General features: G+C 35.5%; 1 protein-coding gene across 4 annotated transcripts in view; it reads right to left on the reverse strand.

Moving 5' to 3' along the window:
* The window catches only part of LOC138704857 (alkaline phosphatase-like), a 670,581-nt gene continuing 642,899 nt past the window's right edge, over nucleotides 1-27,682 (reverse strand). For 3 of the 4 annotated variants that reach the window (XM_069833188.1, XM_069833187.1, XM_069833186.1), the window contains 5 exons: nucleotides 26,125-26,303; nucleotides 22,343-22,550; nucleotides 16,672-16,806; nucleotides 5,538-5,732; nucleotides 1-2,225 (listed from right to left, as the gene is read on the reverse strand). In XM_069833188.1, the coding sequence (XP_069689289.1) occupies nucleotides 1,726-2,225; nucleotides 5,538-5,732; nucleotides 16,672-16,806; nucleotides 22,343-22,550; nucleotides 26,125-26,303 (1,217 nt within the window). In that variant the 3' untranslated portion in view covers nucleotides 1-1,725. The remainder of the gene's footprint in view (nucleotides 2,226-5,537; nucleotides 5,733-16,671; nucleotides 16,807-22,342; nucleotides 22,551-26,124; nucleotides 26,304-27,682) is intronic. The other variant, XM_069833189.1, reaches the window with a different exon arrangement.

Below are 27,682 nucleotides of genomic sequence, written 5' to 3' on the forward strand. Positions count from 1 at the left end.
TTTCTTGTAAATGATAACATTCTTTGTATTTATTGCAAAAAAAGTTTCAATACATCAACAGATATCTGTAATGTAATATAATTTCAAAGTAAATACGTGACATTGAACTTATTATGTTGTTATCAAATAATGACAATAATAATAATAAAATCGATAATGTGATTTCACTTGAAAATAATGCGAAAATTTAGCACATTTATTTGTGCACATTCCTCACTTTCGTTCAGGTGAATTACTTTATAAAGTAATAACACAGTCTAGTATATACAGTCACGAAGCTTGAGTTTATGAGGGTACTAGGAACAATAGACTGTGCAGGTACTATTTCGCATTGTCTGTGATCAGGCGATAGTAGCGATCCTAGTGGTTAGCAACTATCTATGGATGCATATTTAGCACGTATTGAGCTTCCTGACTGAATATACTAGACTGTGGTAATAATGTACCTACTTTCTGACAGCAGTCGGTATTAAATAAATTATTTTCAAATTCAAGACACACAAGAACTTCTAAAATCATAAAAACACTTCAAAATACAAAGTCTGCAGATGCACATTTCTCAGAAGACTTTCAGGATATGCATAAACTAACGTAAAACGATATAATTAAATATGTATTAATTGAACTCTCAGAAGAATGATAAGTTGGTATTTCTATTTTCTGTTTAGTTTACTCGAAAACAATACCTGAATCTGATCTTCCATCTTCAGTATTTCCATATTCAAGACTTGATTGATAGGAAAAAAAAGTTTCATAAGAATGACAGATGTACTGTCTTGATTGTGACATATTAAATGTACTATGGCTATCGTATGGTTATCTGGATTTCAGAATTACCGTGAAAATTACTTGGTTACCAAACCATCACTGAGCAGGCCTAAGGTCTTTCATATGACTTTTAATATAAAAATGAAGTAGGCTACCTAGTTACAGCATAACTAAGATCACTGAGTATTTAAATCTTTTTAAGTAGGTATATTATGAGGTAGGTAGCAATATTAAATAACTATTATGAGTGAAAAATAGCTTTTACATCTTTCGTTAATTCAAAATGTATGTGTGATTGAGACTTTCAAAACAATTGAAAGCACTACCGGTAAATCAATTGGAACCAAATTAGTCGATAAAGTCACTCCTATCCTTTCACTTGCCACTTTGGCTACTACCAGTACACTTTATAATTCATTGTTCGTTATTGTATTCGTTGCACATAGACATACTGTATGAAATGATACCTACTATATGTAGGTCAGCAATGTCAGGCAAAGTAGTCATACCTTATAAAATACAGGCACGACAATTTTCATAATCCCACTTCAGTGGATTCCACAGTATATACCGGTACACATTATTTTCAAGCTACTCATTCTGTGTATGGCAAGTACCCATAAATGACTGTTTTGTGCAACAAAATCATAACCTATAGATACTAAAGATTTTCTGAAATTTTAGTAAGTTATAATGTTGAATGAAATGCGCGGATCTCTCTGAATATGTCGTATGTTATTGAAATTAATATAACCTAACTTAAACTTACATTCTCTCGATATTTGACTTGTCTGACAGGTAACAAGTCAGGAAATTCCTTGGAAGATTGAGAAAGAAAATCAAGACAAAGGAAAGATCCTTCGTACTTACAGACTTATTCTTTATTCAGATTAGGATGATTGAAAGTAATCTCCCATTTGAAAATTGAGCAGTGTTAATGTTTTGTGACTGCAGCGTTCAAGTTACTATTACTGTCGTCATAAGTAACAATAGTAGTGTTACAAGTGGTGCTTGATTAACAAAACTCTTATTTTTTCTGGAGATTTGTTTGTTGAATGTGTAGGTCTGGTTGATAGTTGCACTGTCGTCTGCCATGACGGCTGCTACAGCTGGTGCAGCAGGACAGGCCTGTGCTGGTGTGTTGACTGTCTTTGTGTGACCTATTGTAGCACAGCGCTTTGCGTACTCCCCTAGGCATGCAATATAGGCAATAGCGTGAGGGATGTAACTTTGATCAAAGGTGCCTGAAAAGAGGACAGAAGCTAGAGGACCCATTGCGAACACTGGAACGTCCTCTCCACCATGTGTTGACCATGTTCGTGGCACAGCTGCACCCTGCACCATATCCCTGGAATTTCCACGGGGCACAGTCCTTGGGGAACTGTACCCTGGACCATTGCCATATAGAAGCGTGGTGTAAGGTTTTCCATCCACATCTGAGACTTTCGTATCCATTCCTGTAACCATTGAATGTAATGCTTTCAACTGGTATGAAGTTTACGGTTATAAATTATAGAGGCATATACAGTATAAAAAGATATTTTCTAGTAGAATTTTTAATATATTCTACAAGTAACTGAAATAACGTATCTTTAATGGTAAGTAAATGTGTGTAAGTCAAATTACGTATAATTACACAATTTTTCAATACCGCACACACGCGTGTGCGCGCGCGCACACACACACACACACATAATATGGTATATATTATATCAAATGGTAACTGAGGTAAACATGTTATAGTTTTACTTTTACTTTATGGGATTAGACGTATATATAAAAAAGTAACAATATACATCCATAAAATAGAGAAGGATTAAAAAAAAAATCAAACACTATCAACATGAAATAAATCAATCACCTCCATATTCGAAAGTGAATAAACTTTAACCACTTCTGGTAAGTCAGAACGTACAGCTAAAAGAAAACTAAAACATGTAGTATTACTTTGTAATGGGACATGTGGGAAGAAAGGAAAAAAAAAAGCACACACATACACATAAATACATACAAAATAATATTCTCATCATGTCACCGTTATGTTGTACTATGTTCTATTTAAAGTGAGGGATACATGCAAGTGCTCATCATCAGTGTGTTCGTCATGACGTAAAATGTAAATTAATTGAAAGAATATTGGCCATGATATTTTTGGAATTGAGAATAGGGTCCATTGAAGAGTACGATTTCAGTGCTAGTGCGATATTGAATCAAATATTGATAAAATGTATTTTATTTGACATTTAAATAAATAAATAAGCCCACTACATTCCATTAGGGCAAAGGTCTCCTGCATCAAGCAGGATGAGCTCTCCTTATACTCGCCTGGGGAGCTATTCCTGATGAGCCTATTGTACTGGTTAAAAAAGTTATTACCCTGATGCTTAATGCTCCAAACAACAGCAAGATTCTTTAGAATACACATGAAAGAAAGAGCGGCAGCAGCAATAATAGCTATCCATGACATACAGAATATCACACAACTGTCGCTTGAAACAGACATGAAATTATTTGAAGCAAAAGTGCTCCCCATCTTAACATATGGAATACATATCACATGGACTAGCCTTAGCTGCAGAGATCTAAACACTTTAGAAAATGTGAAAGCAAGATTCCTAAAAGCCGCAATACGGATCTCAAAATTCGCACCATCTAGACTAGCATATGAGTTAGCACGCGAAACTTTCCTTGTAGAAGATCTACGCACCAAGTTTCTGCTACCAAACAAGAAGCAGCACTGAAAGAGGAAAGACAACAGAAGAGAAACGAAGTACCGAACGACTTCTACGCAACGGACGCGATGACCGATCGGAGCTGGACTGGACCAAACAACAAGATCCGCAGTGCAGTGATAAGACTGGCAGTGCATGGGTATCACCACAAACTCTGCAGAAGGTCAAATTATCACGACCCATCACCGAAATGCGTGTGTAAACTGTGTGACAAACCATGTGCAAGATACCACTTCAGTGAGTGTTTAAAGAGAAAATCGCTGCTGGAATACAGCAGAATCCAAAACTAATGCATATTTGTGCGCACTTCTCATTATTATTAATGATTGTTCATTTACTGTCTCTAATGTTTGTCCATTTTCAGTCACTAGAGATTATGCACTGAAAATAATTGCTGTAGATGTTTGATGTCAGTCCACTTTCTGTCAGGATCTGTCCATCATCTTCCGAGCATCTGAGACATTCGACATTTAGGTAGCCTACCAGTAATTTATTTTGCAATGAAAGATAGATGTGATTACAAAACTATTTTATTATTCATTAATATTCATTATCTCAAAAATTATTATGCTTCAGTTCAGTGGCGGCTCCTGCGTATTTCTCAAGAGGAGGAAAGAAGTTAACAGCACGAAATTACACCTTCTTGAATGAAACATGCTACAAATTTGCATACATGTAAGACCAGATAGTGTTGGGGTTGGCTTTCCCTTCTGTATAGCAATAATCTGTTCTTGTAAACTGAGTTTCGCAGCATTTTTCGCGCACTCTACAACATCACATGGTCGACCTGGTTGGCGAGTTGGTATAGCACTGGCCTTCTATGCCCAAAGTTGCGGGGTCGATCCCGGGCTAGGTCGATGGCATTTAAGTGTGCTTAAATGCGACAGGTTTATGTCAGTAGATTTACTGGCATGTAAAAGAACTCCTGCGGGACTAAATTCCGGCACATCCGGCGACGCTGATATAACCTCGGCAGTTGCGAGCGTCATTAAATAAAAAACATAACATAATATCACATGTGTTGGAAGAGACTATAGCTACTAACACGTAATCGGAACTGTTTTATGGAAATGGGAATGGGAAATAATCTGAGGAAAGCGAGAACACTGCACCCACCCACGTGGTTTGTGTTGCCACATGTACATTTTACAAGTTCAGTATCATAAGCTTTTGAAGAATGTCAGGTCTTGTAAAGTCATGCTACCATCATTGTTCAAAGCTGCCAGTGGCCAATTAATTTTTTATGTTAAAATAATGCAGTTTGGAGTACCTACTTTCAATTTCAAATATATTTGTACAAAACTGACAACTTGGCTGTTCCCCTGTCTAGTAGACAATGAATGGAACTGAATTTCAGGGGCCAAAAGATCTGCGATATTAACGTAGAACTACTTCCTCTTTGTTTTATATAAACCCAACTTTAGCTTTCAAATATCCTTGAAAGTTTCAAATCATGAATAGTAGCCTATATAAAGTGCAATGAATAATATTTTTTATTTATAATTTAAAAAAAAAGTTTATATAGTGTCTTTCATAGCTTTGCGTTAAAACTGTTTTTATTGTGCCTCCTCCTAGATGTGTTATAGTCTGGTTGAATGCAACATCATTAGATGGCAGCAGTAGCGAGCTTGCTGCATGACCAGTCGGTTTCTATTTCCTGCCCATGCACTGATTCAGAGGAGGATCTCCCTATCCGTTCATTTACTTGCTTTAAAACTCTGCTTCTTTCTCTGGCCACTAGTGTGCTGTTGTCTGTGTGTGTTAACTGCAGTAAAGGAATGGATTGACTTTCCTCCACACAAGCAATCTTGCATCTTTCTCACAGTTTTCTAGCAGCACATGAGCGCATGTCATTTAAAACTCGAACAACCGAGGTTTTCTTATAGCTGTGAACTTAAAAATTATCGAATCTTCCTCGAATTTCAAGGCACATACTTTATTTGATATTTACTTTCAAAATGTGAGGAGGACGTTCCTCCCTTTCCTCCCCCGAAGAACCGCCACTGCTTCAGTTTGATTGAATCTTGAGTAATTTACCTAGAATTGAGTTGCCACGTGTGGTTGTCAAACCTCCCAGAGTGAGCACATTGGAATGGTCAGCTGTGAAGACAAGTAAAGTTTCCTCAGGATCCACCTGTGATATTGCTTCCACAACAGCTGATTCTAGTGCCAGTGTCTCATCCAGTGCACGGTAGGCATTGTTGTAATGATGTGCATGATCAATTCTTCCTCCTGCAATCATTAAGGAATTTTAAGAATTATTACAGTGTTTGTTGAACTTGATTACATTAAAAAGTTCCATTTGCTACCTTCTTTTTTTTTTTTTCCTAAAACTGTATATAAATCTTACTATCTTGCTTAACACTTCGACAGTTCAGAACACTACTATCTTAACTAGCAACAGTAATAGTGATAGTTATGATACTATTGTTCTGAGCCGCCAACATGTACATTGCGCTGGTTTTTAATTCCGTCTGTACAAAGAATTCAATATGCAAGTAACTCAACAATGATGTTCCATATGCAACATTGTTGTGCGGTACTGCCTTTTGCTTCTGGTTACAGTTTACCTCTCTACAACAAAAACCCATACAAAGATAAACCCTGCTGCAGCGATAAATTTGATCTGTCCAGCCTATTTCCTAAATTTGTAATATGTTTTTTTCATCATTACGATCAAATTTTCGAGAAACCCCGATGTAAAGATAAAAACCTTAAATACTGTTCTCCAACCAGGAGATCAACCGTGAAAGGAATGTGCTTACTATTGCGTCATCTATTGGAGCGAAGTAGATAGATAATATTACCGTTATAACGTCAGTTTAAAAACCATGCGCTCTCCTGCATATGTTATTTCCTGTATGGAGAGATTAAAAAGACCAGGAGATTAACAGTGATCTAATTTTGTAACTAGGGTAGTATCAATATGTGTGTATCAATGTTATTGTTTGTGCTGTGAGAGCTAGCCAATACAGATACGAGTATCCACGTGTGTGACCTTATGACATCTAGGAGATCAACATTCATTCATAGCATTACCCTGCTTCGTCTCAGTCCCCAAAGACTTTCTCGTGATTGGAGTACAGTACAGGTACTTGTATATATACTTGTTTAATTTACTTGGTTTTCCTGCACAATATTTCACATTTTCACCTGGTATTGCTCTCTTAAATTTGTTTCCATTATTTCGCCTACTCTCTTTTATACTTTTGTTGAACATCTTGGCATTCTGTGCAAGGAGTATCAGTGCCAGATTTAGGCCTAGGCAACCTAGGCAGTTGCCTAGGGTGGCAGTTTCTCTCTCTCTTTTGTTTTAACTTGATAAATCTTTTCTGAAGTTTGTTCTTGAATATCTTGTGGAAGTCGGATATTGTTTTGTTATCACATTGTTGCAGTTGCGGCGAGAGTAAAAGAAAAGTGTGCAGCTGCATTTGTAATACCAGTATCACGTTATTTTACCATGAAATTCCTTAAATTTAGCTTGTATAAAGAAGAATACATTGTTGAAAATCAAATTGGATGTGTGTTTATTATTTATCGCCACAACTACAACTTTCACTTGTTATATGATGAAGGATGGGTGGAGTGGAGAAAAATTTTCTCTGGGGCTGCATGAAGGAGAAAGTGTACCAAACGGAGATAGCAAGCAGGGAAGAGCTCATTGCAAAGGTTAACACGCTGGAACGTAGGTACACCAGCATGGATTGGATAATGTGCAGCGAGAGATCAGACGGCGTACTTTTTTTTTTTTTTTTTTTTTTTTTTTTTTTTTTTTTTTTTTTTTTACAGAATAAAGAAATATAATTACAAAACAAACAAAGAGAAATACAAATAAAATAATACAAGCAATATGAAAAGAAGATACAGTAGTATTAACAAAATTTGAGACCGAATGAGCAGCGCTCGTGCTCGGTCGCAGTTCAGATATAATATTAAAATAAATAATAATAATAATAATATAAATATATAAGTAAAATAAAATAGGAACTAAAATATAATTACAGCGGCAATGGAATTATATAATATAATATTAACACATTAACACTATAGAAGAATAATATCGTACGTGAAAAGTAGGACTAATATATATTTCAAAATTATAGAATACAAATATAATATAGGTTGATTAATTCATACACATAGGCTATAAATTTATGTAATCAAATTGAAGATATTAACACGTTTCTAATTTTCTTGTTATATGTTAGTGGGTTACATGTTAGAAGTTCTGGGTGTAATTTAGTTAAAGCATTGTACAACCGAGGGCCAAAATTTATGCTATGCTTTAGACCAGCAGATGTGAGACATTTAGGTTCTACTAATGTTGAATTAATATTTCGTCTTGTGTCATAATTGTGTGTCTGTAATACAAACTTATTACGATTTTTATGATAAAATTTTAACAGCGTATATTTATAAATTTGTTCAATATTAAATACATTAAATTCAGAATAAATTAATTTAGTTGGATAATCGAAACGTTTCTTCAAACAAATTTTAATTATTCGTTTTTGTACTGAAGTGTATGTTCGTGTGAGATGAGGACATTTTGAGCATCTGCTCTAGACAACTGACAATTAGCCTACCTTCTCTCAAGCAGACAGGTCCATTAGGTGTGGAATCAAATAGGGATAGATATGGTATGTGATACTCATGTAACTCGGAAATGGGGATGAATATTGAAAAAGTGTATTAGGATTTTTTGTTGCAAATAAGATCCTGAATCACCTCCTTAAGGATTGATCTGACTTTTTGATACACCCTGTATGTAAAAGAGGAAAGCCGCTCATTTTATGAGTCTCTTTTCCAACGTTCTGAGACTATGGAAGATGAAGAGGAGAGTGAAAGTGATGACAGAGATGAGCAGGGAAATCGTGTGAAAAATATGGATGTAGACTGAACAAAAATAATGTCCTACCTTGTTTGAAAAACATTTTTTACTATTCAACAAGTTCATTATGTGTTACCTTGTTTGATAAACTTCTGTTCCTTATTTTGTTTTGAAAACATTTTTAACTTTTCAAAATGTTCGTGATTTGTTATTTTGTGTGGAAAAAATGTCATAAAGTCAAAATATTCATGAATCCTTATTTTCTTTTGAAAACATTTCTAAGTTTTGGAAATGTTCGTTATTTGCTGTGTTATGTGCAAATGTTTCAAGTTCTAAAAATATTAATGAATATTATTAATAATATTGCTATATGTTATATAAAAATATAATTAATAATAAATTTTTACAAAAGACTACACACAGCTTATATTTATTTTTGAATTGAAAGTGCGTTCTCCAGTAAAAGGGCCCATAACATGCATTACTTGAGTACATTATTCTTTAAATATATAACATTGGATTAAAATCTTTTAGCATTTCTGTTATATTTTGTAAAAAACACAATACTACTTATCCAGCAATTTCATACTTATTGGTTAGTGCATTTAGTGCACTGTTTTAAAAATTTCAACTCTATATATCTCAGAACAGCATTTTGGAGTATGGGCCCTTATTGCAGCTACATCCTCAATTGTATATTGCTCCTTATTGCTGTCATTTTTATATTTTCTATTGTTCTTATATTGGTTGAGTTGAGTGGAAGAGAAGGTCTTATGACCTTAACTCTGCCAGTAGAAATGAATCTATTAAATAAAAATAAATAAAATAAATAAATTAGCACATTTAGTGTTTTAGACATAGATTGAAGCAGACTGAAGTGGCTTAAAGATATGGCCTTGCGCAGTCAACACTTGTAACATTCATAAAGAAACGCAAGGAAATAGAGAACAGTGTCACAAGAGGTAAAATTAATCCTGAATGTAAACATTTAAGTACCAGTACTAAGGCAGCAGAAGTGTTGACATTGCTACTTTTAAATGATTTAATGTTTCTTAGTATAGTCTACTACTGGACCATCCAATTGTGCTCAAAGCAATAAGACACACATTTGTTCTTGAAAACCTTAAAACCAAAATACAGAGTATAGATGGTACCTGTCGAAGATAAAACTCCATTTTATTTAGTTAGAAATGATTGTCAGCTGACTTACCTAAGGCTAGGATCTCTTACTTTAATCGAATGGTAAGGGATAAAATTTAATTCTATATAAACATAATTGAATACCATTATGGTAGCACTAATAACGCAACATTTTCTTAAACAGGGGAAACTTTTCTTCCAAATCTCGGTGGATATATTACTTAACAGTAATACAGAGAAAGTGGTTGTAATATAAACGAGTGAAAAATATATTAATTCAGAGAAGGAACTCGTATGCTGTCTGAAAGCTACTTCTTGTTAGTTTTATAGTTTTATTAATGGGTTTGGTAAGGATTCAGCTATTGTTAGGACAGATGTATTCAACTGTGAAAATCAAGAGTCAACCTTTGGCGTTTTGCCTACATGTTAGAATGATAGTTACATTATACTTCTTGCCAAAATAAATATTTTATTTGTCATGTTATATGCTACATTACAGGCACTAAACACATTGTTACAATAGAAACCTGCTGGTTTTCTTGATGTTACAGTTTGCTGAAAATGTTTCAGGTAAACAGCATCTGTTTGATGTGACATGTTTTGTGTGACCCCATGATTTGTAATTTTCTTTTGCAGCGTGTTTGAATTTTTCATTACAAGAATTACTGAAGGAATTTTTATTGTGTTTTGGCATTAACTCAAAATTGAATTCTTTTATATGCAAAGCAATCAAAACACTTAATACTGTGTTGTTCTTTTAACAAGAGAGCATTGCTTAGATTCTTGAAACGCAACTTCTGAAAGTGGGTAGCAGTATGGAAATTTCCAAGAGATAACAGCTGACCGGACTAAGCTGAGAAAGACGGAATAAAAAGTAGAGCAAAATATTTTTTAGTGAGAAGTGCATTTTATTTTAATTTATTGATCAAATATATTATTAGAGCATGAATAACCGTAGTTTGATTTCTTTTGAATGGGAATTATTTTTTTCCCACTGCTGAACACCAAAGAATGAAGAGAAAAAAAATTACAGTATTCTGGATGTATTCATATTGGGCGTATAAACAATTGAATACCTCTCTCAAACAAGAACCCCTTACCACTTAGGCCACGTGGCTAGCAAAGACCAGCTGGTAAGGGTTATGATGCTGAAGGTCCAAGGGAGGCTTTCCTTTTCGCCTTCAGTATACAAACCCGGTTGCCACGACAACTTGCTTAGTGTGAATTGCCGACCTTTTTCGCGAGGCTATTATGAAGGACTCCTGGAGCGATATTCATCTGCTAAACAGAATCTCTCTCTCGTACAAACACAGGACCAGACTGTCAAACTAGTATTTTGTAACTAAACAAGAAAGCACAAAATATTGTATAAATAAATTAAAAATTTATTTAATTTAAGGTATTGCTCTTGAATTGCGGTATTTTTTTAAGGTTAGCTTCCTTGAATAACATGTTTTGTGTAGATTTTGAAATACTTTGAGTACCCTTAAACAAAAGGAAGTTGGCATAAAATTTCAAACTATATTCTAGATAGCGTAACTGCTCTGATCAATGAATTCGTTTTTAGTCTATTTAATATACGTATTCTTGGTGGTGAGAAGTACAGTAACGTGTTAAGGTGTAAGCAAGTGTATCAGTATGGTGAAATCATAATCATTAATCAATTTAATGTGCAATCTGAGATGCCGGTCTCTTGTTCTACAGAAGTTAAACAAATTATTTTTAAATACAGCAGACCAAGATCTCTTATTTAATATAACTGTAAAAAAAAAAAAAAAAAGTGAAAGTGGCCAGTCACACAATATTCAATTTAGGAATACTGATATACAGATTACAACTGGTTCTGTGGAAGTTAGTAACGAGAAGTTGTATTGTTAGCCTTCATTTCTTCTGGGGAACAAGAAAGTCACTTGGAATTCAACTGACATCAAAAATTTCAATTTTGGTCTTCAGATTGTACTTAAGTCAGTTTAATGAAAACTTACATTTAAATAGACCAGTAATGCACGCCGTAATCGATATATTATTGTTTCTAGGCAAGCAGGAATTGGCATTTCATGGTCATGATGACAGTATTTCATCACAGAACCGAAGGAACTTAAAATAATTATTGGCCCTCATATTTTAAGCTGTGTTTCTCATAAAATTGGAAAAATTGGTGACTATATTACATTAATTAAATATGGCCAGTATATAACCGCAGTCTAGTACAGAGGTTCTCAACCTTTTGAAGATTGTGAGCACTGCCCACACGTGATACTAAGTGAGAGAGCCCATGAAATAGAATATGTTGAATAGGATTATATGAATACATAAATAAAATAAGTAAATAGTTAAATAAATAAATGAAATGTTAAAACACTCGCCACGGTAATAATATCCTTGAATTTGAATATCACTCAGAATTTTAGTGATGTCCAAGGAGAAACAGTTCTGCAGATGTGAATCAGTTAATCGTGATCTTGCTTTGTTCTTGAGGTATTTCATAACTGAGAAAGTTTTTCCGCATAGAGTGGTTGTCTAATATAGCCAGACATTTGAAAGAAACACTCAGAATTATTTGGAGTCTTTTTGTATTTTCTGCCCCCCTCCCCTCCCAAAGGCTATCCTTTTAAAACAAATATTTCACTCTAAGGATGACTGGAGATCTATCAACTGAAGTTCCTCACAAGCAGTCATATTATTATTCTCTTTAATAATCTCGATTTTTCTGATGAAGTTCGCATTGAATTGAAAGGAGTTATACACCATGAAATATGGGAAGCCTATTTAGGTCGCTAAAACAGTACAATGGATGGATGGATGGGAACACTATTTGTTTCGGCTGTACAACAAAGTTTAAATTGTAAAAGGACTTCAGGAGTGTTCATGCTCGCGAGCACATTTTCACTCTCATGATGAGAGCACCAAATGTCATTAAAAGAGTGATAAGGTTGAGAACGCATGCCTGGTCTAGTAAATACAGTAACGAAGCTTGAGGTGATATTTTGCATTTCTCGCCATACAATACTCCAAACGGTTAGCAACTGAAAGTACTAGGAACAATAGACTGTGCGATAGTAGCGATCCTAGTGGCTAGCAACTAAAGTTCAACTGTCATTGGATGCATATTCCCTACGCATTGAGCTTCATGACTTTGTACTAGACTGTGATATAACTTACAAAAACGTTCGCGACGTATGCCATCAATGACGTCACGACCATCGATTCTAGAAAACTACCTAGAATTATATTGGTCTTCACCAAATTTATCTGGCACGAGCTGTCACTAATGTTCAGTATTGAAATTTGAAGTATTCAGAAGTAGCGGTAACCTACTGTAACTTATTTCCAATAGTGTATCTTGACTACATTGATGATCTTTGAATTTAAAATCAGTAACAATTGTATTCTCAATTATTTATATCAATTATTGATATAAAAATCTCATTTTGGCTGTTCCGATTCTTCTTAAGCTGTTGTGATGTAAGTATGTATTTATAAAAGTTGATGGTGTGTAATGTAACTTCTCATTATTATATCTAATATTTTTTGGGCCTTTACAAGTTCATACACATCATAAATAAGAGATTTTACAGTTCAAATAATATAAATTATTCAGTTGACGTAATATTTTATATTGTTGTTCAATTCTCTACTATAATATGCAGGCCTAGTGTAGTTAAAGTTTCTGAAAATATTTCAATTGGACTGCTCTCAGCCATTTGTTTAAATACTAAAGCCTAATTAGTGTTTGATAGTAATGAAGTAAATTTTATGCAAACTATATACAAATCTTTATACATATGTAATTGCACATATGTTTAATATTTCAAAATGTAAATATGTTCTTTCTTACCCTTATATGTATGTAGGGTGTTTTTGACGAATGTTATATTTTATTCTATAGTAGCCTCGGGAATGGCCACCAAGGTCACCAAACCACACTTTGTTCTATTTTCTGCTCTAGAGTCAAGTGAATGCTTTATGTATGAAATCAGATGATACCGGAAAGAACTGCTATGAATCATTCCTGTTTCGTTTCTTCAGCTATTGTACCCAGTCTCTGTACAATATGAGAATATAAAACTGCATAGCAGCTGAAGGGGGATAATTCGAAGAGCTTGTGTAAATGACATGAAATTCACTTTCTTTGCTTTGGTGTGATACTTGCTAATATAATACAGTAATTAAAATAGGCATACTTAATAAGTTAGACAAAATTCAGTATTATACTTTTAACTGTAAAAGTTGCTAAAAGGCACAATATATATTATGTTCAATAATTATCCAAATTAAAGTGGTATATCTACAAATTCAGAATTTCATGTAGCCTATACATCTTCTCTCCAGCAAAATTTTCTTACGTCGATATCTCTACAACCTTAGAATTCGTATAATTATATGCCAGCCAGTGCTTTTCCCAAATCATGGCGGCAGCCGCAATCTTCAATTTGTCATGACTTTAAACTTCTGCGTAGTCTTGGCTTGTGTGATATTTACAGTTCTGAATATCTCGACGATAAAATGTACTGCAAATTCACTCACGCTATCTCAGCAAACATACACCTATTAAAGCAGATAGTTGTATAACTTTCGCCAGAATGCATTGCAATAGGATCTTCCTGCATGAAACATACTCGACAGGTTCTGCCATTTATCCGTATTTTTTGTAAGTTCAAACGAACACGGACAACTCTGCAACTAATTAATATATGAGATACTGCGAAATTAACCGAGTTTGCCTTACTTCATGGACTTCCATTTCTTAGACCACGAGGAACCCTCTTCATCTTCAGATAATTTTTTCTCACGTCCTTATAATCTTCATATTAACTTTTTTTCACGTCTTGTGTATAGGCCTACGTAAATTTTACTATGCGCATCTTCATTCGGATGTTGATATTAAGTGGCAGTTTTGAACATATTTATATTATAGCTATAAGACCTAAGTTTCATTGTCTGCAGTCACATTAATGTAGTAGCAGCAGTGTTCTATTTAATGACACGTTCAACTGCATGGAGGTTTTTCATTCATAGTGTTCTGCCCAAGGACAGGTATTTCGCTGCAAATCCAGCTTTCTCCAATATTTCCTATTTTCTGCCTTCCTCTTTGTCTCCGCATATGATCCATATATATTAATGTCGTCTATCATCTGATATGTTCTTCTGCCCCGAACTGTTCTTCCATTCACCATTCCTTCCAGTGCATCCTTCAGTAGGCAGTTTCTTCTCAGACAGTGATCCAATCAATTCCTTTTCCTCTTCCTGATCAGTTTCAGCATCATTCTTCATTCACCTATTCTTTCCAATATAGCTTCATTTCTTATTCTGTCTGTCCACTTCACACATTCCATTCTTCTCCATAATATCTACATTTCAAATGCTTCTATTCGCTTCTCTTCACTTCATCGTAATGTCCAATTTTCTGCCCCATACAGTGCCACACTCCATACAAAGCACTTCACTAGTCTCTTCCTTAGTTCTTTTTTCAGAGGTCCGCGGTAGAGCGCGGTAGATGCTCCTTTTTCTATTAAAAGTTTCCTTGGTCATTGCTATCCTCCTTTGGACTTCCTCGCAGCAGCTCATGTTACTGGTTATAGTACACCCCAAGTATTTTATACAAATGCCAATTAAATTTCATTTATTAACATTTAATTGACCTCTGTGAAAAGTTTCGGATCAATCTGACAATAACTGCTGTGCAAGGAGCTTTTTTATTCAATAAGGTATTTAAAATTTTAAATTCGAGAAAACAGCATCAAAAAAAAAAAAAAAAAAAACATTTCTCTCAACTCACTCAGGCACATTTGATTATATGGCTAGATCATTTAAATCAGTCTCAAATATAATTATGACCATAAAAACAAAAAAGTGGATTTTCTTAATTGTTCAGCATTATTTCACCATAGTAGTGTCCCCTTAATTTCAATGTCAAAATCGTAAACGTAATGGCGTCCCATTGAGACACGCGATTCGTTGTTTATTGAAATTTATTATTTATATTTAAGCTTTTTTGTTGAAGTAAAATAAGGAAACGTGGTGGAATGAACAATTTTTAACTTAATTAAATGCGGTAATATTAAAATATGATATTTATTTTAGGCCAAATACACAATTTTGTTAAATGTTATAATCTAGACGAAAGATGTTTACGATTGTGTGGCTAAGTTTTTTTTTTCCTGGATGAATAGTTACTATAACATGGGTTTAAATGCTTCAATTATACAGAGTGAACCAGAGCTCTATCGACAAACTTTCACACGTTGTTCAGGGATGTTGGCTGTATGTTTTGATATAAGGAACCTAAGGTCTCCGGTGACTTATTACTGAGTAATGTGTTGTGGATGTGTTTACTTGTAGCTTGTCGTTTGGACGGTGATAAGATGGGTTCTGATATATTATAAGGAAAAATTAAAAAGTAACCAACTAAGTTCTGAGTATGTAGGTACTGTAATATCATAAACTGTACAAACAATACAAAAATTACATGAGTAATGGAAAAAACCTTAGAACAAAACGCATACTTTTTTGTTAAACACTTCACTATACAGAATACTGTGTACGCTTCACTTCGTTCAAAGCAGCTGTTCAAAATGTCGAATGCCATGAGTTCTACAAACTGTACAGCGACGCACCATAGACTGTCGCATATGCTCTAGCATCCCAGACGATTGGCGCACCTCTTCAGTGGCTGCGAGAATCCTTGCAACGAGATCCATTTCAGTGTTGACTGGAGTCTCGTAAACCGGTAAACGAGGCTCTTCACATGATTCCAGAAGAAGAAGTCAGTCGGCGTTAGATCTGGTGATCGAGCTGGCCATGGAACAGAATCACCACGCCAATCCATCTTTGACCAAACTGTGTATCAAGGTATTCTCTAACATTGACTGCAAAGTGTGCCGGCGCCCCATCATGTTAAAACCACATAGGCTATCTCTGCGAATTTACAGCGGCATGTTTTCCAGGAACAAGTAAACACATCAATAACACATTACTCAGTAATAAGTCACCAGAGACCTTAGGTTACTTATATTAAAACACTCAGCCAACATCCCTGAATAACCTGTGAAAGTTTGTCGGTAGAGTTCTGATTCACCCTATATATTCGTTTGGATAACTGTTACAGTTTCGTGAAACGAATTAACAGCGAAAATTTCAAAACTCTACTGTAGGCTACTTTAGAAGTGCAAATTAAAAGAAATTGTTTACAGATCTTACCCTCTACAAATAGGAAAAATCCATGAGGACTCTTGAGAAGGATCTGTAATGCCACTCGTGTCATCTCTGTGAGAGTAGGATCTGCTTCTGTGTCCCTGTCTGCTTCGAACTCCAAGTGCGAATACGCAAACATGCCTAAGTACAAGGACACATTAACTTATAAGTAGTGCAAAACTATTACATTCATGATGAAGCACATCCTAAAACAACAGAGTCAAAGACAGTTTATTATTCCCAGCTACTGGTTTCTAGTACCGGTAATGAAGAACATCATGAAAATCTACAGAGGAAAACATTCGCGTTACAGAATTTATAAAACATATTGGCTCCACTCCAGAGAAGAGTCACAGTGAACAGCATTTTCGGAACAATATCAAATTAACCTACCTGGACTCTGATATATCACAACAGTATGAAAACAATATTTACAAAAGAATATATAATTCATCAAATCTTAGCAATAGAAGACAACACTTGAAGGTCTAATTTAGCTACCGTAAAATATTTATTATATACTAGTCCTTTCCAATTCGCTGTATGACAGTGAAGTTCGTATTCTCGAACAAAAGAAAGAAGGAAAAGTTTCAGAAAAACAGCAGGATAAAAATTTTGGTTCAAATGGAAAATGGGGACATTAGTGGGATTTTAAGTCGAACTAAGCAGTTACAAAGTCTAGAAAAAAAAAATCTAGAAATACACAAGTAATTGGGTGCGTCATGTTTTCAGAATAAGCAATAATAATAATAATAATAATAATAATAATAATAATAATAATAATAATAATAATAATAATAATAATAGTAATAATAATAATAATAATTTGCAAAAGAGAAAAGAATATTTGTGAAGACTAGATAAGACCATAGAAAAAGATCTATTAATATCAATCTCATGATGATAATCTTTGTTATGTTAATGGTGCTTTTTCTGGTTAATTAATAGTCAATTATTACTTAAAGATTCATAACACTTCATACTTCAAGAACAAAGCAATGAATGTAAAAACGCGTTCAAAATTAATTACGGTACTTTAAGAAAAGAAGTGCATAAATCAGCTTGAGAAGGCATTGGCAAACACTTATTGCCTTCGGAAATGGAATCCGTATGGCAGCAAATAATGTGAGGATAAGAAGGAAGAGGAGGGGAGGAGACGATACGAGATAAGGTGAGATGAGATAAGACGAGATGAGGTAGGCTAAGATAAGATGGAAAAAAGAGAAGAGAAGATAAAATAAAAAAGAGGAGATATGATGAGGAAGAAGAGGAGATAAAATAAGATTTGGGAAAAGAGGAGATAATATAAGTGAGAAGAGAAAATAAGATGAGGGAGAAAAAGAGATGATATAAGATAAGTGAGAAGAGGAGATAAGATGAGGGAGAAGAAGAGATAATATAAGATGAGGGGGAAGAAGAGATAAGATAAGATGATGGAGAAGAAGAGATAATATAAGATGAGGGAGAAGAGGAGATAAGATAAAATGAAGGAGAAGAGGAGATAATATATGATAAAGAAAAAGAGGAGATAAGATGAGGGAAAAGATGAGATAATATAAGATAAAGGAGAAGAGGAGATGAGATAAGATGAGGGAGAAGAGGAGATAGGCCTAATATAAGATAAGGAAGAAGAAGAGATAAGATAAGATGAGGGAGGAGAGGAGATAAAATAAAATGAAGAAGAGGAGACAAGGTAAGATGAGGGACTAGAGGATATAAGATAAGATTCGCTTTGTTCTAATATTGAAATGGTGAAAATATAGAAATGTAGCTGTTCAGTTCACTTTATAGCCTATGTTTTTACGTCATGTACATATGAGAGAAACTTTTAAGTAATATTTAGGCCTATGAATTTATTAACTTTGTTTAATTGTTAACTATTCTTATTAGGTATTTTGATAACCCTGATTGATAAATGATAATACGTCTGTCTCCAACTTTCAATCTTCTTCCAGTTCAGTGACTTATCACTACGGTTCGGATAAATTAGCTGTATCAGGATAGACCTTGGTCCGTACGTTTTGTTTACAAACATTAACTAGACTAGACGGCAGTTTGGAAGGCGGTTGGCTGCTATATACGCCGTAGCATTTCTGGTATGTGACGTCACAAGCTCGTACAGTAGAACCAATCGGAACCACTCTGTAACAAGTACTTCCCGAGTTCGTTTGTTCACGTGTGAGTGTTTCAATACATTGAATACCGTGTTTGTAAGATAAATAAATGAAAGAAGAGACTGTAAAAAGACAAGTATTGCACAGGCAGGCGCGAAAAATAATGTTTAAGATGTATAATTATTTTAAAAACGTTGACGAGCAGAACGCTGCCGGCCATCTTGATGCTGGCTGCAACGTTGCCAACGTGCAAGAAACGACTGCAGAAGCATGTGGTGTGGGATTGAGAACCGTGCAAAGAATGTTATTAGTGAAGGAAAGAGGGTTTGTTTGGTGTCATGCTTACAGTAATCAACGGCTAAGATCGTTATTGTCTTTTGATAATTTAAATTTTCTCCTTGCGCTATTTGTATTGCACGTGCTCGTGAAGTACGATGTGGCAATGTTATACGCTGCCTTGCTCTATCTGTCTCTCTCGGCGCAAACGCTAGCAGACTACTGCCTTCCGAATTGCCGTCGACTCTAGGGCTATACTGTCTATTCACTGATGTTTTAGCTAAGGGGTGAGGAGCGATTTTTTCAGCAGTTAATGTTTGTAAACAAAACGCACGGACCAAGGTTGCCTGTTCTGTTACAGCTACTTTATCCGAACCTTACTCATCACAGTAATCACTTCATCAGATATGAAGGCTATATACTGTGCAATGGAGAATATGTTACAGTGCTAACTGGAAATATCATGAACTGCCTCAAGGGATGAGAAATAGATGGTATGACTGGTGGGAAAATGGATTATTCCTAGAAGATTTTCCTAGCACCATTTTCGTCCACCATAAATCCCATTTGGGCCCACAAAAAGCGGGCAGAAGCGAATTCGAAACTTGCGAGGCCTTTTGACAAAAAAGGTTCTTACGGGACGAAAATAACGTTTAACTAATTCAATAACTTACATAGAAAATAACGAAACATTTCTTGAATAGGCTGTAGGCGTGTAGGGTACATAATTTTATATCTTTTCCTACATTATGTTGTATTAAATTCGTTTACAACGAAAAAAAAAATCGCATTGGAAATATAGAATTGCGTTACCTTTTTCAAAACATATACGCGTAGTATGCAAGTCCATTTTGTGCTCTGCAGAAAAATGTTATCACAGAAGACATCACGTTATAATGGCAGAATCGCCGGTGGAAATAATCTCTCTTGACACCCAATGAATTACAGGTACAATTTTATTCTGAATTTTAGAAATTTTTTTTTCTGTGACGATTTCAACTGGGATTATTAATACATTTCTTAATGCTACATATACATTAAGGTACAAATCAACCAAGTGGTTATCTGTTATTTACCTAGATATTCTTACGAATCATAATTATATGAATTTGGAGGTGCATTATTAATAGACCTACACATTCTGAGATCCTCAAATTTTCAATTACTTCAGAATTAAAGAAATCACTCTGGAGTTCTTCTCTATTTTTATCAGATTTTCAAAAATCGTCAACATAATACAGTAATAAATCATTGTGAATCTTGTTCATCGCAAAGGAAATGTACAGAAATAACTGAAATCCTAGATAATCCTCATTTTTAGTACAGCATTTTCCTCCCTGAAGTATTTTCAGAATTGATAATGTCGCGTAAGTTCATGTTCTTCGTCGCTTTAGATATAGAGGACGTATTAGCGGGTCTGCCTTGTTGGCCTTGCTGTTGGGCTGCCTTCATCTCAAGTCTCTGGAGTATTGTATTGTATTTTATGCTCGACCATGCCGAAATGTAGTAATTATACACCTGGTAGCAGGCCTTTAATGGACCTCATTAAAGTACACCTATTCATTAAAGTTCAGGTGTTCCACCAATCATAAAATACCATTGTAGCAATATGAAAGCGCAAGTAGGCTATCGATTATTCTCGGATATGCAATCGAAAGACAACAATAAATCAATAAATCACCTATATTTGAAATAAAGTCAGTTCTGTTGCTATAATAATTAGCGTTAATTGTAAATAATATTCAAATAAATTCAATTTTTCATCTCGTTTTTCAATGTCTAATTCAATTTCAAGGTTATATCAAGATTAATGCTTATTTTACTCTCTAGATTATATCAAGGTCAATGTCGACATTTGTTTCTCGGAAAAAATCAATACTTTCGCGTCTGCGCACATCTCACAATTTAAGAGGTATTGCACAAGGTCAGTTCCGCTCCTCAGTCAGATAAGAATAACATGAATACTTATGAATAATTTCAAGTTAGAAATATGGTCGAGCATAAAAAGTCGTATGAAACTTGACTATAATGGTAATTAAGACGCTCATATGAAAATTATGAAACTCGTTTGCGCTCATTTCATAAACATACTCGCGTCTTAATGACTACCATTATAGGCTCGTTGCATAATGTACTATATTAACATTCCATGATATTCATACATTGCTTTACAGCTAGAATATGGAACAAGTCAAAAACTTAATACTATTATAAAGTCTTAATTTATAGGCACAGTCTAGATGAAATATATACAGACGAGATTTACAATATAGTCTACTAGTACAACACAAAGTTTTAGTATCAATTTCATGAAGTGTTATTGAATATCATGAATTCACCTACAGAATAGAAGGGGTGAGAAATTAGGTACTTCTTTAATTTGGCCCTAAATAATCTCTTGTTCTGAGTTTCATTTTTTATATCGATAAGGAGGCTAGTAAAAAATTTTACTGCCATATAACGCACTCCTTTTTGATAGCACGATAGACTTGCCGATGGAGTATGAAAGTAATTTTTTGACGTGTATTTATGCTATGAATTGTTGAATTAGTTACAAAGTTTTCACGATTACATACGAGGAAATTATTAATGAAAAGATATACTGACAAGCCATGGGCACTATTTGTAGTTTTTTTTTAAATAGTCCTACACGATTCCCTAGATTTGGCACCTACTATTATTCTAATTACTCTTTTTTGTAATAGAAATATATTGTTACTATCTGTGGAATTTCCCCAGAATATTATTCCAAAACTCATTACCGAGGGGAAGTATGCAAAGTAGGCTATATTGTTTTTAAGGTATTGATATTTACTATCTTTTGCATAGATCTAATAGCAAAACAAGGGGGTAATTTCTTTAATATGATTTTTCTAATTTAACATATTATCGATTTTTAAGCCAAGAAATTTGGTTGTTGTTGTTTCTAATAGGGATCTATTGTTAATTATTGCGCTAGAAATTTGCGAGGTTGAATTTGGACAGGATTTAAATTGAATTATGTTAGTTTTGTTACAATGTAATACCAATTTATTGACTGAGAACCAGTCACATATTTTGAAGAGAATTTGCTCTGTTGAAGATTGGAATGTGTTGGAGTTATTGGCTGTAATTACTATACTTATGTCATCTGCAAATAATATGGGATGACCTACATCTTTTATTAGGGGGGCAAGATCATTTATAAACACTAGAAAAAGTAGGGGACCTATTATTGATCCTTGAGTAGAAAGCAGGTGCACTAGTTATTTGATATATGACAAATAATCATAATAGAGTAGTTTTACCTAGCACATGATCAACTGCTCTGGTGTTCAAGTATTCCAATTGCTTTTTATTCCAGATGTATTCAGCCTGAAGTCCCCTCCGTTTCTTCTCCCGCAACCAGTCTTCAATCAGGTTGCGGCCATCCAGCCTCCGACCCTCTTTCTCAGGCTCTTCTGGATCATGTGTCATTGCTGATATCAAATGTCGCCTCCCCCCTCCAAATAACACCTGCAAAAAACTAATATGTTAATATGTTGTTGACATGTAACAGATGTTTTGATTCATAATGTGATATGTTATTCCGTGTCTTGGAAATAGTCCAGCATGTTCACTTCCATGTCAATTGTCTTGTTGAAGAACACCTGGTCACACTCAATTCTTGTAAGTTACAATTATCAATGCCTATAAACCACAACTGACTATTCTGGGACCAACGCAGGGGTTTACAGTGTCAGAATATACTGTAAATTGTATATAGCAAAATCTTTAAATTGGAATCAGTGTAGCTCTCTCAATAATTTGTTACATCTCTCGAGGTACATTATGGAAACCACGTAAATAAAATATGTCCTTGATCTGATGAAGCTCATAATTTTTTTCACCCCTGTAGCCTACTAGAAATGGGTTGGAGCCAGGCCACTGTCCAAGTGCCAGATGCTCTCATTGCCAGTTCACTAAATGTACCATCTTAAATACCAGTATCAAATTAGCTGAAACGCTCAGGATTAATGGACATCAGAAGGAACTGGGCATAATCTATACATTCGTGTTATTCACCAGAAGGAAGTCGGGAAGCTATCCTGTAATTTCTGGCTTCCGTGTTAATATGCGTTTAAATGCCCTCACAAAGTTAATAGAGGTGGTATAATAAATTAGTATCTATATATTTTTAAATGTTTTTCCTTCGATAATAATCGACTGCTTATTATGTTCGCCTTCAGATTCGCGCTTTCTGAGCCTGTCGAGAGGGATAAAGTTATTGGACAAGAAAATTCGAAACACGACTTGCTCCAGGAGAAAGTAAAGCTAGGGATCATATATAATACTCTTTAGTACCATAAAAAAGAAACCTTACGACATTCGACCGACTAATGTCATAAGCAAAATTCTCAACGGCCATTTTGTTACCCGCTTTTAAAGTTCTTTACTGTCAGTTGCAGATGGCTGAACCGACTAACCTTTGATAATAATAATAATAATAATAATAATAATAATAATAATAATAATAATAATAATAATAATCCGTGGCGCTACAGTCCACGAAGGGCCAAGACCGACCAGCCGGCTGCTGGCCTCACGGCCACATGTCGAAGTAGAGGTGGACGATCATCCAACCAGAATGGAGGTATCGTGTGGTTAGCACGATGAGCCCCCCAGCCGTTATAGCCGGTTTGCGTAACCGGATTTCGCTACCTATCGTAGCTCCCCAAGTGCATCACGATGCTGGGTGGGCACCGGTCCAATACAAATTTCAGGAGAAAATTTCTTCCCCCATGAGGACTCGAACCAGCGCGCATTCCGTAACGCGAGTCCTAGGCAGGATGCCTTAGACCACGACGCCACGGCGCGGGACTTGATAATAATACTCGTACTATATGGTATCTAAAAGTTGGAACGGTGTGAAAATTCCTCTTCATTATCTATCATTCTATTATCAGAGATAAATAATTTTATCCTACAGTTGCTTTCCTCTTTCAAGTGGACTTTCAAACCCATGGGGTTGAAAATTCGTATAAGGAAGATACGATATTGCAAAGGAAAATAAATACAAAAAATAAATAATGGCTGCCAATATGACCGGTGTGCACAAGAAAGAGCTTTCAAAAAGTGTAAAGCTTGAAACACACGCGATAACTCACTTCTCATCACCTACACCTGAAACCCAAGTCAAATTTCAAATTTGTTTAATACATTAGGTTTCAGCTACATTAGGCATTTCAGCCCGAAAGAGCAGAAGTTCGTGCTCGGGCGCAGAAAAGTATAAACAAAACCTCGGGAAAACCCAACCAGGTAATCAGCCCAAGCGGAGATCGAACCCGCGCCCGAGCGCAACTCCTGATCAGCAGGCAAGCGCTCTACCGTCTGAGCCAATGAGTATGAGAGCTCCAAGCCTGTTGGCCACTTGTCACACTCCCGACTTTCGCTGCTCCATTGAAGGAGTTCTAGAAAATGTTGAAGGAGAAATACGGAAAATGGACGTAATCTAATAGCTAATGGCTGAGGGGAGGGGAGAGAATCATGACTGCAGGATCGGAAGAAGAAACGTCAGAAGTTGTAAGTCTGCACATTGAAAATTACTGTGTGCTTCAGGAGTGCGAGTGGAGTCGAGTGAACTCGCTCATGTAACTAGGGTAATATGCGAAAGCTAAGCCAAGGCATCTATATCGAAGATTTACGTTTGGAAAAAGCCAACATTTTTGGGGGGGAGGAGAATGTAGCTCCGTGGCCCATTTCTTTTAGGGCTCATCTCGATATTTGTTTTAGCGCCTTAGGAAAACCATGGAAAAAAACCTTGCCGACTTGCGTCGTTTGAATTGTTTATACTCGTATAGGCCTACGTATCATTCTACGTCACAGTCTGGATATTAACGTCTATGTTGAGTCCTAGTCAAGGAAATCTGTCATTCGTAGAAGTAAAATGATGAGTATCATCAATTAAAATCTCATCTTATCTGTTAAATGTCGTTTAAGCCCTTTACAAGTTCAGTAATATATTCTTGACCAAACAGGAGAGTGATATGTGCCACGAATTAGTACTTTCTAGGGATGAACAAAACTAACTGCCGCTCTCGCTCGCTGTGTTCGCTTCATTTGTCTTTCGAGTCTCGGCTCGTCATTCTCGCTGCGCTTCGAGTCTCGCTCGTCATTTTCGAAATAGCATTTGGTCGGCTTGGAAAGATTTCATAACTTTGAATAACATACATCATTGAAATAAATAACATAAATGCTTAAATGAGACAAAAAGACAAATCAGAACAGTATCTTAGTTATCAAAATGTTCTGGTTCTATTATATGATATTACCTATGGTTAGGCTTATAAATAAAAAAAAATCAATTCTCAAATAAATTTGCATTTCTAAGAAACATAAAACATGACATTAATATATTTTTACTTGAGATTGCATACTCGATCTTAAACATATGAAAATAAAATTCCTAGCGTTTTAATAAGGGCCTAGTAATTAAATAAAGACTGGGGAACGAATTATTATATACTGAAAGGTAGAAATGTTTCAAATAGGCTACTTGATTGTTTATACATATATAACAACTGCCAAAGTAGATAAAAGTTCAGTCAGGTATAAACAACTACTGACTTCGGGACTTCGGGAGATGATTAATATCGAGTCTCGGAAGACTTACAACCAGTCTTTACGTCAAGGAAGCGACGTAATACAACATTGTCGTGCGGGTTTTCGGCTTTGCGGGCGCTGTTAGTCTCGTTTTCTCGATCGTTGTTCATCTCTAGTACTTTCATTTTAAATATTTTACTCAGAAATATACCCACTGACGACTCATTTAAAGGGTAGGCCTAACTTAGAATAACATGATTGAGAGTCTCCAGTTCACTGAAGAGGCAGGTCGTGCCGTCTTGTATAAAACAGATTTGGGAAGCAGAGAATAAAGCTATCACTCTTGACAGAGATTTGGATGAACAAACCAAACTTACTTGGCTTCCACTCCTAGTCCCTATCCCCATTCTAGATAATAGCATCTTAGTTACTTTTTTTCGTTAATATCTATATGAATTCAGACATCACACGTAAAAGAGGCTGAATTCTGGCTGTGCTTGCCACTCACGTTGATGTTCCTACCAGGTTGGTCCTCGACCAGTTGTCGCGCGATGTCCTTGCAAGTTCGTCGCGACGCTGCCGGCATCTTGCTGTCGTCCTCCCAGTACCGGCTGGCGGAGTGGGAGTAGAGCGCTGCGGGCGTCGCATGTGTCAGGCGCGTGTTCGTCACCAGCCCCGTCGCCTTGCCTGCACAAAAACCCCTTCATATTCACGTGTACACTGCTACATACAATACATACAGAGCGGTTAGCAGTGTTCGGGGCCGTCAGAGCGCGGCTCCTTAGATAATGGTCACACTACATCCGTATTTGACCGATTTTACACTGCCATACACGGAGGACTCATCGGACGACCATGCTCTACCGATATTGTGGTCATAATGCACACGATTTAGACCGAGATCTCTCATCGGTATTTAACCAAACTTCATATGGTTGAGCAATTGTCATAGTTAGAAAGCCCTCTGTAGAAATATTGAACATATTATTAGAAGCGATTGGGTGAACACAATTTTTGAAGAAAGAGAGGAATATGGAGAAGTTCATACTCTGTTCCAAAGACTGATGGAGCAACCACGTCAATGTTTTAGAATGGGATACGAGACGTTCTGGTAGGCCCACCAAAGAAATCAATTTCTCGTTATCAACCAGTTCATTAAAAAACCAAAACAAGATAGGCCTAGTGATGAGAATGTTATGCTTAGTATCAAACTACATTACAGACTGGCGTACACGGTTTGAAAACAAAAATGATTTGGTTTTCACAGTCCGTCGGTCTATGAAACATGTCCGAGTACGCCAGTGCAGCGTGACTCTACTGCAGCCGTGGCGAAAATGTGATCGTGCGCAGAGCCACTGTGTAACCTACAACGTGCATAGCACCTATGGAGGCAGGCGGACACCCGAAGGGAAAGTGAAGCAACTGTCTGACTTATTAACAGATTTTCATTTTCCTTACGTCAAGCACTTAAATATAATTTTATACAGTAAACGGCTACAAACTAATGTTTAGTACGTGTAACGAAGAAAGAAATGAACAATAAAACATAGGACACATTATCATAACCTAAAATTGTCTTCAGAATGTCTCTACAGAGTTTCAAAATTAGAAATTATGTCACTTACTGCCAGTCGTAGTTGATCACGAAGGTATTTGTCTGTCAGTCGTGATCTAAATTAGGTTTTTACTATTTTCATTGCTGAAAATAATTTTTCACAAACGTAAGTTGTAGCGAACATGATTTCAACAGAGCAAGCGAAAGAACGAAGCTATATCTATTTTTTGGCAAATATTTGAATAGTTCAACATTTGACAAGTCCTTACATCTAGCTTTCATTTAACATCACATTGTAAATCTGCGAGTTTAAATTGAAGATCTAACCGCATTATACGTAGGCCTACATCTGATCAAAAAGGATCGACGTACAAAGATGATGATGATGATGATAATAATGATGATGATGATAATAATAATAATAATAATAATAATAATAATAATAATAATACGAGTACTTAACCTTTTAACGTTTCATCAGTAACATGTAGGCCTAGTATAATGCCGTTTT

Source organism: Periplaneta americana, chromosome 8, assembly GCF_040183065.1.
Source record: "Periplaneta americana isolate PAMFEO1 chromosome 8, P.americana_PAMFEO1_priV1, whole genome shotgun sequence".
Classification (NCBI taxonomy): Eukaryota; Metazoa; Arthropoda; class Insecta; order Blattodea; family Blattidae; genus Periplaneta; species Periplaneta americana.